Source organism: Brassica napus, chromosome C1, assembly GCF_020379485.1.
Source record: "Brassica napus cultivar Da-Ae chromosome C1, Da-Ae, whole genome shotgun sequence".
NCBI classification, from domain to species: domain Eukaryota; kingdom Viridiplantae; phylum Streptophyta; class Magnoliopsida; order Brassicales; family Brassicaceae; genus Brassica; species Brassica napus.
In genome coordinates, this window is record NC_063444.1 from 22,471,175 (window position 1) to 22,484,546 (window position 13,372).

A 13,372-nucleotide genomic window follows, 5' to 3' on the forward strand; every position below is an offset into this window, starting at 1 on the left:
TCCTTCATTGCAAGCTTCCACAACCCGCTATCACATCTCTGACGTCTGTGGAGAACATGGAGTTCATGCCTCCTGCTGAAGTTCTTTACACGCCTCCTCCACTAGCTTCAAAACGTCGTCGTGGTTCTTCTTCTTCTGGTCCTGCGCAGACACAATGTGAGGATGACACCATCCCGGATATCTCAGTCAATCATACTCCAAACCCTTCTATGGAGTATTTATTACCACCATATACTGGTCAGTTTGATTCTGGAGCACCACCATTAGATGGTACACAGCAGCAGCAGTTCGCATGGATTGCCGATACATTAGACAAGCTCTCGACGATGATGCAGACTGTGTGGGGTGCACTTGCAAAGATTAGATGTCCACCTACTCCTTCCTGCTGCCGCGCTCCAAAGACTTCAGAGGCAGCTGGTATGACTAGAGACGACGCAGGAAATGAACCATCTGATGAAGCAACCGATGAAGAGCGAGGTTCACGCCTCCATAGGAGCAGACGAGCACCAGGACAGAGTAGGAGCTGCAGTCCTGACGACCACCAATGATCAGTATCAGTTATATCTTTCCATTGTATTCCACCGGTTTTGTAAATTTTCTGCGCATTTCGAATTCGAATCTGGATTTTTTGCATGTTTTATTAGTCCAGTTTGGATTATAACTTTTATAAATTATAGAACATATAGTAAGTTATCATTCTATTAAGTATAGTTATGTAGGAGAAGATAAATGGAGGTTTTTATCATATTCTCTCTATTTTGCTGAGTTAAATTCGGTTCAAATAAGATGTATCAGAGTATGGGATCGATCGTTCCAAACTGTCAATCGATCGATCCAAATTTCCGATCGATCGATCCATATTTTCGATCGATCGGTCGGTAGGAGATCGATCGATCGAGAGAACTGTACCAGGTCGATCAAAAGATTGTTTGTGTTTTTGTTTGTTTTGCATATTGATCAGGATCGACCGATGGATCGACCGTTCTTCTAACCAAGTTAATACGGCATGAAAATTAAACAAAGTTGTCCCAAACTGAAACAAAGTTACTAAAATTCAAGCAAATATAATCAGAAAAACTGAAACAAAGTTGTCACAAACAGAAACAAAGTTACTAGAAATCAAGAAAATGAAGTTTGGAAAACTTTCACTAAATTGTGAAGAACACAGCAAACAAATCCACTATATTGGCATCTTGCAAGTTGCTCTATTATGACCACCAAGACCACATCTACTGCACTTACGAGACTGACCCCCCTGTGATCCTTGTGATGATCGGATTTTGTCTTCAACAGTTTCATATCTGCGTTTTCTATTTCTTCCAAGAGATCTTCTTGTCTCAGGCGGTAGCACTTCAGAATTTTCCACAACTTGTGGGACAGACCAACCATCTTCAGGAACTGAAATGGGATTTATGCTTTCTTGATAAGCTTCTCTCCAAGCTCCCGTGGTATACAAAAAATCAGTCAATGTATATGGTTCTCTACCAACAAAGAAACCAGCTTTTATTGCGTGTCTACAAGGGATTTTCAAGAGGTCGTACTTCCCACAAGAACAAGTCCGTTTGTCCAAATCAACAAAGCAGTCAATTGTATCGCCTTTAACAAGCAGCTGGCTATCGGTTACAGGGTAAACTCTGAAAGTTTTCCTCTTTCCAATTCTCCTATCAATCTTTTCCTCCACATCTATGGTCAAACGGTGGGTGTGCTTTGAAATCAACTTCTTACGCTTAAAAAACCAGCGTGTCAGCATTTCTCTAATACTGTCCAACAAAGGAATTACGGGAAACTCTCTCGGCGAACGCAACGCAGAATTTATCGACTCTGCAGGATTGTTTGTCCTAATGCCATACCTGTATCCATGAAATTGACATCTAGCCCACTTTTTGACATCTGCTTCCATAAGATAATTTCCAATTGCTGGACTGATATTGCAAACATGAGCGAACGTCATCTTGAAATCAACCACTCTATAAGCCTTTGAAGCCTTAGAAATCAACCCAGCTAATCCCTTCCCCTTCAAATATGATATCACATTATTCAACAAATGATGAATACAAATACCATGTCTCGCTAGCGGATACACTTTCTCCAGTGCCTTCGCTATTGACACTTGTCTATCCGAAATAAAAGCCAAACCATTATCATCAGCAACAACAACTTTTAATTGTCTCATAAACCATTCCCAAGACTGTTCATTCTCAGAGTCTACTATCCCAAATGCAATAGGATATAAATTTGAATTTCCATCTATAGCAGTTGCAACCAGTAGCACCCCTTTGAATTTACTCTTCAAGAATGTTCCATCGACAACAATGACACGCCTCATGACTGTGTTAAAGCCTCTGATCGATTGACCAAACGCTATAAACAGATATCGAAATCTACCATCGACGTCAGTCTTGTAAGAGGAATGTGTACCCGGATTGGCCTCTCGCAGCATGTGCAAGTATTTTGGTATTTTCCCATAACTTTCCTCTGGAATACCTCTAACAGCGTTGACTGCATATTCACGGGAATCCCATGCTAAAGAATCAGAGATCTCACATCCATAATCATTACGCATAATCTGAACAATATCTTTCGCTTTAGGCCCTTCCTTGATACCTTCATATTTATGCATTAGCAGACTGCCTATCGTTTTCGCTGAAGCTGTCTTTCCGGCACTGGTTTTGTTTGAAGGTGCGCAGGAATGTACACCGACATACTTCTTAATAATAAAATATGTGGAGCCCTTCAAACACTCAGCTCGAGCACCCCAAAAGCACACCTTATCAGCGCATCTAATACACCAAACTGATTTATTGGAGTTGGTAACTGTGTAGTGAAAGTTATGCTTCATTGCACATAACTCAAACCTCGCTTTCAAAACTGTTTTGTTGAGGAAAAGATCTCCCGTCTTAACCAATTCCACCACCTGACTCTTTGCCAATTTTTCTCTGTTTTCTTTTTCAGAATTGATCTTGTCAGCATCATAATCATCTCCTTCAACCTCGTCTTGCTTCATCTTTCCTTTCTTCTTCTCGTTATGCTTGTCAGCATCATAATCATCTCCATCAACTTCACTTTGCTTCATCTTCCCTTTCCTCTTCTCGTTTTGCTTAGCCGCCTTAACAATATTTGAAGCGGTCCCAATGTCACAAGGATTTCGCTCGTTCTCTTCACTAGTACTTGCATCAGTTGGCATCTTATTAAGATCAATGTCGATCTTATTTGGATTTCCTTGCTTTGCTTTATTGCTGACACACAATTGAGTTGACTGATGTTTCTTACAAAACCCTAGAAAATTTTGAACTTGCCTTGAGTTTCCAATGATCACTGGTGGACATTTTGATGAATTGATCAATCCAATATGAAGGTAACTCAACTCCAAATCAGCATATGTTTCTTCAAAACCAAAATCCTCTATAACGTTTTTCTGTAACTCTTCCAGAGAAGACTTCAATTCCAAAGCAAGTAACCTTCCCCCTTTCTTTTTATCAACATTAAAACTCCAACCTGAAGATACAACCAATTTCCAAACACCACATGAAGCATAGACATGAATCATGGTAGAAATAATGTGAAAATTTTGTGAACAATCAATGGAATATAGAAGACGGCGAAGAAGGTTGCCAAGGGTTTTTTTGTCGCTTTTTTTTGTTCCTTTTTCGTTTTTTTTTTTTTAAATCGATTTTTTTAAAAAATATAAAAGTGAATATTCTCAAATATTTTGTTTCCATATTTTTAGGAACTGATTTCTTATCCGTAGAATACAACTAATATGTAGAAATCAGTTTCTACAGTTTTTTAGAATTATAGTAATGTTTAGAATTTGATTTCTACATGTTTTAGATTTATAGTAAATCTGTAGAAGTCGGTTTCTACATGTTTTAGAATTAGATTAATGTGTAGATTTCGATTTCTAAGAATTTTAGAATGGTAGGTTAAGCGCGGAATGTGTATTCTACATATTTGTAGAATACTCCTATTTACGTAGATCACTTATTCTAAACATTGTAGATTCAATGAAAAAAGTAGATTTCGTTTTCTACTTCGTAGAATGTCATTTCTACTTTTTTTAGAACATAATCTGAAATTTATAATTTTAACTTTTTATAACTGGAAAATATACCATTAAGTTCATATACGTATTTTAACAAATGTTACTATTTTTCCAAAAAAAATTTGTTTGTAAAACTATTTATTAAAATTATTTTCATAAATATTAAAGGGTATTATAGGAAAATATGACACAAAATATAGATTAGTCTAAAGGGACATAGTTACTATTTTTTTGCTCTAAAAAAACAGTTTTCCCAATAATAAAATCTAAGGGTACTCTTCCTATATGCTAAAATAAAATAAAATCCAGGGTACTCTTGCAATATGTTAAAATAAAATAAAATAAAGAATGTTAGTTTTTACCTTTTATTAATTAAATTTTTATTTATTTACGTTTTACTTAACAATATTTGTAACTAAAATTAAAAATAAATTGTACTAAAATTATGTGGTATATAATTATGTAATAATCAACACTATTTAACATTATAATAACTATTTAACTTTTTAGTTGATTCAATTTTTAAAAATAAACTGTAATTTTTAATTGTAACATAATATATGCACTACAAGAAAACATATTTTTTACTAGGGCAGTATTCGTTGTAAATTTGTCGTAAACGGGGTGTTACGACGAATTAACGTCGAAAGACGTTTCGTTGTTAAACGTCCGTCGTAACGGAGGTTTCGTCGTAAACGACTCGTTACGTTTACGACGAAATATATTCCTCGTAAAGCGCAGGGAAAGGATTCGTCGTAAACGCCACGTAAGTCTTCGTCGTAAAGCCCACGTAATTATTTCGATGTAAAGCACACGTAAATACTTTCGTTGTAAATCACTCGTAAACATTTTGATGTAAAACTGTCGTAAATATTTCGATGTTAATCACTCGTAAACATTCGATGTAAACTCCATGTAATGTTTACATCGTTTCTTATTATATTATTATTAATTAGTATATAATAGATTTTAATTTATATTTAATATTCAGAATTTAAAATAATTTAAATTTTAAAACGAAATATGAAATTGGAAAACATATTTTAAAAAGTCATACAATAATATTTAAATTCATAATACAAACAGAAAAATAAAAAAAACTACATATTGTCGAAGTAGTTGGTGGGGTTGCTCGGCTGTTGACGGGTTGGATCGGACTCTTGGGGATCTCGTGGTGCCATTCCAAGAGCGGCTCGTCTCTCACTCAACATTCTCTGCATAACCGGGTTTCCCACGGCCATCACGTCTAGCAAATCCTCAAGAGAGTCTAAACGAACCTGCTGGCTATCCATTTGAGCCTTCTGGCTATCCATTTGATCCTTCATCTGAGCAGTCTCTTCATCCCGTCTCGAAGTGTATGACGAAGTTGCCCTTGCAACTTCATTAACAGAGCCTATACCGACTATCCGTCCCTTCTTTTTAGGAGCCACCTATAAAATCAAAACATATATTAATATAGTTAATTATGTTAAAATATTTAAAATAATGTAAACAAAAATTTTAAGTTACCTCTTCGAAGATTCTGTCGACCTCTTCGGTGGACAATGTGACTGGTAATCCATCGGGAGACTCCTGGGTTAGTTGCGTCTCCCGTTCTTCAATCCGACCAGCCACTGTTCGGAAGAGTTTCTCAGATGCAGGATCCACAAAAACTCCGTCGGATGTGGCGTGAGTCATCTTGAATAGGTCAGACAGAGAAGGTAAGACTCCCGTCTTCTCGAACTACAAAAAAATATTAAATTAAATATTATAAATTATATTAATTGAATATTTTAAAATATATATTTAAAACAAAACTTACAGCTTCTAGACAGACTCCTGCATGAGGTTTTTGTCCGGTTCCGTGAAGCATGGGAAAATAACCATCTTTATCCTTCGTCCTTCGAGAAGCCGAGCACGAATTGGCCTTTCTGATCGAAGAGGGGTGCTCCCAATAAGCGATGAGGCCATCCCACACATCCGTCGTGAGCTCAGTGGGCTTTCCCTCATACCCGTAGATCTCCCACTTGTCCTTCCAATCAGAGACTTTGTTGCAGAGGCGTATCTTTGCCTTTGCAACGAATTCCGCCTTCACCCTCTCGGTGATTCCCAAAGACCAATGCCACTTTTGCTGAAACATAAAAATTTTGAAAAAATTACAGTTAATAAAAAATATTAAAAATATATATATATATTTAAAAGTGAAAATTTAATTAAATTTAAAAATCTTAGCCCCAAAACCTGGAAAAAAAACAATTTAACCGTTACAAAATAAAAATTAATTAAATTTTAAAGTAATAAAAATTAATAACTTACCAATAAGTTCCTCGGGGTCTAGAACATCCAAACCCTCCCGTCCAGGCTGGGCAAGCAAATCCTCCACCGTATATCTCGCGAAGGGAGCATATGAAGGCACCCGCTAATCCGGATGAACTGCACCTTCTGGGACAGGCTCAGGTGAAGCCGCTGGAGGAGGAGGTGGAGGCATCTGCGGTGGAAGAGGAGGACTCGAAAAAACTCTCTGAGAAGTCTGAGAGTATGGAACTGCATCGGAAGACGATGGACCGGAAGAAGATGTACCGGAACCATCGCCAAACAACTGGGCATAAGTAGGTGCTGCTGGTTTCCTTCTAGGAGCCATCTAAAAAAAAATTAAATAAATTTAATCAATTATGACGACATAATTAAAAAATTATTCCGTTACCTAACTAATCACCTAAACTATAGGATTCCGTCATCTAACTAATCACCTAAACTAATTATCTAAATAATCACCTAAACTAATTACCTAACTAATTAATAACCTAAACTAACTTAAAAAAAAAAAAAGGAGGAAAGAGAATGTGCCTTAGAGGGAGAGGAGAGGAGTTTGGGAGGAATGGACGAGGCAGCCTCGTCTCGGCGTCCCAATATATAGAAAATGTTTCGTCGTAAACGCGATGTAATATTACGACGAAGTTACCAGGCCCGCGTTTTTTCATTTACGACGAAGTTACCAGGCCCGCGTTTTTCGATTTACGACGAAATTACGTCAAAACATCGGTTTACGACGAATTTACAAGGTCCACGTTTACGACGAAGTTACCAGGCCCGCGTTTTTCCATTTACGACGAAATTACGCGGAATAGATAACCATTTACGACGATTTTACAACGCTTAACCCTAAACACCGAGAATGAAATCCCTAAACCCCAAAGTCACATATCATCTAACATCATATCTCTTCTCTACTACTTTGTGCTCTTTCTCCAACTTAAACTCTAAAACCCTAAAACTCCAAATAATTTTTTTAAAATTAACACAAATACATATTATATAAAACAACATTTGTTACACATACATTAGGATGGTAAAAAAACAATATTTCTTTAAACATACGTTACAATAGAGAAATACAACATCAGAGACATATATTACATCACTCTAAATCATTTTCGTTCTCATCAATATTACATCACTCTAAATCGTTTTCGTTCTCATCACTATCATTACAATCATCATCGTCGCTTCTCTCGAACTCGTCTTCACGTGCTTCATCTGTCGCATCTTCGGGAATATCTTCATATTGAAAGTTTTGCGGGTCGATCAAAAGGATTTCATCAGTTGGTTGTTCTGGTACCTCAACTTCATTGATAGCGTCTTCTTCTTGCAAGGGCGATTCTTCTCCAGCGACAATGCATCCACGAGGTGTAATTTTGATAGCAGCTAACCAGTTTATCCCGGAAGTTCGAAGCCGAGGATAAGGAAGGAAGCTTACTTGCTCGGCTTGTGAAGCTAAAATGAAAGGCTCAAATTTGTTGTATCTTCTCCCAAAATTGACATCCACAACACCAAATTTGTTATACCGAATCCCTCGGTTCACAACAGGATCGAACCATTCACATTTGAAGAGGACGCATTTTAGCTTCAATAACCCCGGAAAATCCACTTCAATAATCTCCTGCAAGATCCCGTAAAAGTCCGTTTCACCTTTCACACATATTTCGTAGTTACTCGTTGCCCGATGTCTCCCATACTCGTATGTGTGAAAGGTAAATCCTCATGTGAAATACATAGGTGATGTGGTGACCTTTGAAACTGGACCTTGAACCAATTCGTGAAACCATACGGGATAATAAGGATCGTCATAATCAACCTGCAAAAAGCAGTTATTCTTAATTAATATTGAAGTATCAAAACACTTACTTAATTAATCAATGTATGAGATATATTACGTACCTGTGATTTTAACCACTTGACAAAGTGCTTATCTTTACGTGTGTCCACATCAGTTGCAGATATTCCTGGTATTGCTTCTTCAACTTGAGATACAAACATGCTGCAAATTAAACAAATAATCAAGTCATACATAATTAACTGCAATTCATATAATTAACATTCACAAAAATATTTACCTTTCAAAGTAACGGGTCACTGCATCTTCGCAGTTGAGCAGAATATAAGTGTGGGCACTATGTTTATCCTCTTCACATGACCACCATACTTCTTTCGTTTTACCACCAAACCGTGCAATTTCGCAGAAAATGTCAGGAACACCATCAATTGGATATGATGTCGGTACTCCACCATCATCATATCTTCTAGGAACTCTTTTCCTTGTACGAACAGTTGGAGCAAAGTAGTATGATGTGAAGTTAGATGTTTCGGCTGTCAATGTCTTATTTCTTCTGTACGGATGGGCAAGTGGAAGAAAGCGACGATGACAGTCAAACCAACAACTCTTCCTACCATTCTTCAGTTGAAAAGCATCCGTCGATCCAAGACAATATGGACAAGATAATCTTCCATGTGTTGTCCAGCCAGACAACATCCCATAAGCAGGGAAATCACTTATCATCCACAGCAGAACTGCTCACATCGTAAAATTGTTTTTCAAGTAACAATCGTACGTCCTCACCCCTTCTGACCACAATTGCTTTAGCTCTTCTATCAACGGTTGAAGAAAAACATCAAGAGACCGTTTTGGATGCTTCGGCCCAGGGATTAATATGGTCAAAAATAGAAATTCTTGTTCCATGCACATATCCGGCGGTAAATTGTACGGCGTAAGAATGACTGGCCACAAAGAATATTGTCTACCAGACATTCCAAATGGACTAAATCCATCGGTGCATAACCCAAGATAGACATTCCGAATATTTGTAGCAAAATATGCGTGTACCTTGTTGAAATGTTTCCACGCTCTTGCGTCTGATGGATGTGCAACCTCACCATCTCTCTGGACATGTTCCGCATGCCACCTCATCGACGCAGCAGTCCTCTCAGATTGATATAATCTTTTCAATCTGTCTGTAATTGGTAGGTACCACATCCTTTGGTACGGTACCCTATTCCTCCCACGGGCTTGCGGTTTGAATCGTGGTTTTTTGCAGAATCGACACTCTTCTAACTTGTCATCTTCTTTCCAGTAGATCATGCAGTTGTCGATGCAAACATCAATCATCTCCGAAGGCAACCCAAGACTATAAACCAATTTCTGAATCTCATAATAAGATTCAGCAGACACGTTGTCTTCTGGCAAATACTCTTTAAACAACTCCGCCCATGCATCCATGCAATTCTCAGGTAAATTATGATCCGTTTTAATATTCATCATCCTAGCTGCTAGAGACAATTTAGAGAGACCTTCTCTACAACCAGTGTAGATTGGTTGATTTGCAGCATCTAGCATTTCATAAAACCTTTTTGCATCCAAATTAGGTTCTTCTACATTTCCAGTTCCATCAGCTATTGTTGTAGTTGTTTCTAAAAATGTATCACTAATCATATCTTGAATCCTATCATGATCTACCATCTGCTCATGATCTTGATGATAATTATATTCATTATGCAAATGATTTGGTTCTTCACTATGATGACCATCCTCAAAATTATTATTACTACAACGATTTTACAAGGAATATTTTACATGGATTTTACATGGTTTTAACATATTATTTACAACGACTTTACGACGAAATTAGGTAAGTTAAAGCACATTGAATACACGTTTTCACCTAAATATAACGGTAACATGCTTCGTTGTAATGTCGATGTAATGATTACGACGTATTTCTCATTCCACGTACATTCGTCGTAAACTTACATGGAGTTTACGACGAAATCTATTCGTCGTAAATTTACATGGCGTTTACGACGAAAGTTAGATTCCGCGTAATTTCGTTGTAAACACCATGTAAATTTACGACGAAATATTTTCGTCGTAAATGTTCGTTGTTATGGGCACGTTTTCTTGTAGTGATGGTAATTCAACATAGATTCTACATATCGGAACCAAGCCAATTTTGGAGCTGCTTTGTGATAATGGAACCAACCAGCAAAAAGCATTAAGGCTCTGAAGACCATTGCGTCAATTACGGTACAATAAAGTTGTAATTCACAAGTTATTCCAGATGTTCGCCAAAGCTAAAAAAAACAAAAGTTATTTGTATTTCTCGGAAGCCTCTGCCCACATCTCCATTCAGGATTTCTTCGCCAACTATTGGTCAAACCATCTGAGCACTAGGTCTAATGTGAGTAGGATCACTCAGCCATGCTTCATAATGGGAAAAACGAGCACCGTGGAAAATTAGTATACTACATTTTTTAAAATAATTTAGTTTACTAATTTATAATTATATCTAGTATAGCCCTGTTCGTTTCAAGAATGCAGCGGCAGGGAAGAGCGACCAAAATTTAAAGAGAACCAAAAGGAATTGATAGGAAAGAGAAAGCAAAAGTGAAGGAAATTTATGTGTTTTCAGTCGCTAGAAAAGGAGAAAGAGGATGAACATTGACGCTGCTTTTTTTAGCGGCTGCGACACCACCGAATTCGTTTGATTATTTAATCGCAGCGTCTTCTGTTTCTCAGCCCACCGATGAGTCAAGAAGGAAATCATTAACAGTTTTTTGACGCTGACTCTAGTCGCAGCGTTGTCAAAACGAACAGGGCTTATATAGAATAAAATAAAATAAAATATATATATATATATATTGTGCCACAAGTTATACGGACCCGTCCATGATGATGTACGAGCATTGTTTTGAAACTTGATACGGACCCGCGGACCAACCAATAAATCGATGATTCAATATATAATTTGGTTTGGGTTTTATGAAAAAATCATTATTTAAAACCCAATAAAACCTGCAAACCCCCCCCCCCCCCCCCCCAATTAAAATCTGATATCCTGTTACATACTGAACTAGTAGGCACTTATGTTTTTCAAACTTTTTAGTTATATTAATAGAATCTGTTTTGTATTCTAATTAAGAAGTTATGTTTTCAATTTTATCATATACCGGTTAAATTATATTATTATGATTTTTAGATTTGATGAAGATTTAACTATTCTACTCGAAGAAAATAAAGTTAACGATGATAGAGAACCAAAATTAGTTAATGTGATTTGGTATTAGTTTATTTTTGCTATCTAAAGTCTATTACAATTTGATATTTTACTTTTGGTTTATTTTGGATGTAAACTATAACTTTATCACTCATATTATACTTATGGATTTTAAGTCTCGATATTCTTTATTAGAAATTACAAAAATTGTTAAGTAGTCTAAATTATGCTTCGCTTTGTATATATATATTTTACAATAAAGATCATCATGTTACTGGAAAAAAGATATTGCATGATATAATGACAACATGCATTATATTCCATAACATGATAATTGAAGAGGAACATGATATCAACGCATCGGCTAAGATGCAAGACCGGCACTATAAGCAACCATTGAAATACCATAAATGAAAATACTTGATTTTAATTGTTTTAACTCGTAATCTTCCGATAAAAAAATCAAGAAACTCATTTTTGTACTTCGAAATATGTTAGATTGAATATATATGGGAACACTATGAAAATAACAATATTGAGTAATTTTTTATTTTTTATTTTTTATGAATCAATTTGTGTTTTATATTATCTAAGCCGTTCACAATTCGCAATACGACTATGCTTTGCTATAGTGATCAACAAAAGCCAAGGCCAAAGCTTTAAAGTTTTTCTATAGTACTTGCCAAAACTAGTGTTTACTCACTCATTCAAATTGTATACACAAATGACACTATTAAGTTTACAACACATACAAGAAAAAAATATCCACAAACTATCTTTCTCATATCTATTTTCAATTATGTTATACATTTTTAGTTTCATATAATGAAAAGCAATTTTATGATAGCATAAACTCCATGTTACAATGAGGAAAAATTATTTATTTCAGTAAATAATAAGATATTCATTTGAAATACATCAAACAAAAAACTAATCAAAATTTCACATTAAATTTGGAACTTAAGAAAACTTAAACAAGAAAGTATGGGTTCAAGCAGATGGTTGCTCTAGTGATAAGGGTTCTGATCAAATCCTGAAAGGTGGTTCAAGCTCTAGTGAGGCCGTTCTTTATGATCATACGTCAAACAAAAAGAACAATATCAGGACAGAGGAGGTTGCTCATCAGGCTGGAGGAGAGAGTGGTTATAAACGACTGGCCAGTGCTATTATTACCCCGTCTCGGCAATCACTTCCTTTGGAGGATAACATCACAATTCGGGACAAGAACGTGGCCCTTACACTCACGTTCTCTCCGCATGCAACAGGAAATGAAATAGGGAATGATCAGATCATTGGTGCACTGAACGACATGGAGATAATGGATCCTAATGCTGATGCTATGATGGAGTATGATGGTCAAGATGATGATTATTTTGGGGAAGATCTCATGGACGTAGAGCTGCAATTGGACGATGTGAAAGGTCATCACTCTTCACCTGAAATTATCAATCAGAAAAGCTCAAAAGGTGCGAGAAGTCGTGCTAAATCGACTGCCCCTTTGGGCATTCAAGGCACAAAGATGGGTTTCCTTCGTCGAGGATCTCCACGCATTCGATCAGTCAAGTCTTCTGGACGCTCTCACACTGTAGAGAACGAGAGGCAAAGGCGACATGAGTCTAAAAGACTAAGACAAAATTCAACTATGGATGATGGTCAGATGGGTTCCAAAAACCCATCGAAACGTTATCCATGAGGATAATCAGTTGGAACTGTCGAGGTATTGGGAACGACCTCACAGTTTGACGCCTCACGAAGATGTGTCAGAAGCATCGCCCAGGACTTGTGTTCCTTTCTGAGACAAAGAACAGAAGGCTGCTGTTGCAAAACATTCAGGCTGACTTAGGATTTGATCATTTGTTTACTGTTGAGCCACTTGGACTCAGCGGAGGTTTAGCTTTGTTTTTTATGGATGAATTTTAAGTTAATGTTTTATTTTTGAATAACAGAATGATTGACATTAAGGCAGTCATTGATGGAATAAAAGTATTTATGACATTTGTTTATGGAGACCCTGTTTTAGATC

At 36.7% G+C, this 13,372-nt stretch overlaps 1 protein-coding gene across 1 annotated transcript; it reads right to left on the bottom strand.

Moving 5' to 3' along the window:
* Positions 1-1,180: 1,180 nt before the first annotated feature.
* Positions 1,181-3,004, bottom strand: LOC106423993. The gene has a single exon (XM_048743787.1). The coding sequence runs from the start codon at positions 3,002-3,004 to the stop codon at positions 1,181-1,183; it is 1,824 nt and encodes a 607-aa protein (XP_048599744.1).
* Positions 3,005-13,372: the final 10,368 nt, after the last annotated feature.

Excerpts from the sequence above, each read along its gene's own strand:
- LOC106423993 (XM_048743787.1), bottom strand. The coding sequence starts at position 3,004 with ATGAAGCAAGACGAGGTTGAAGGAGATGATTATGATGCTGACAAGATC.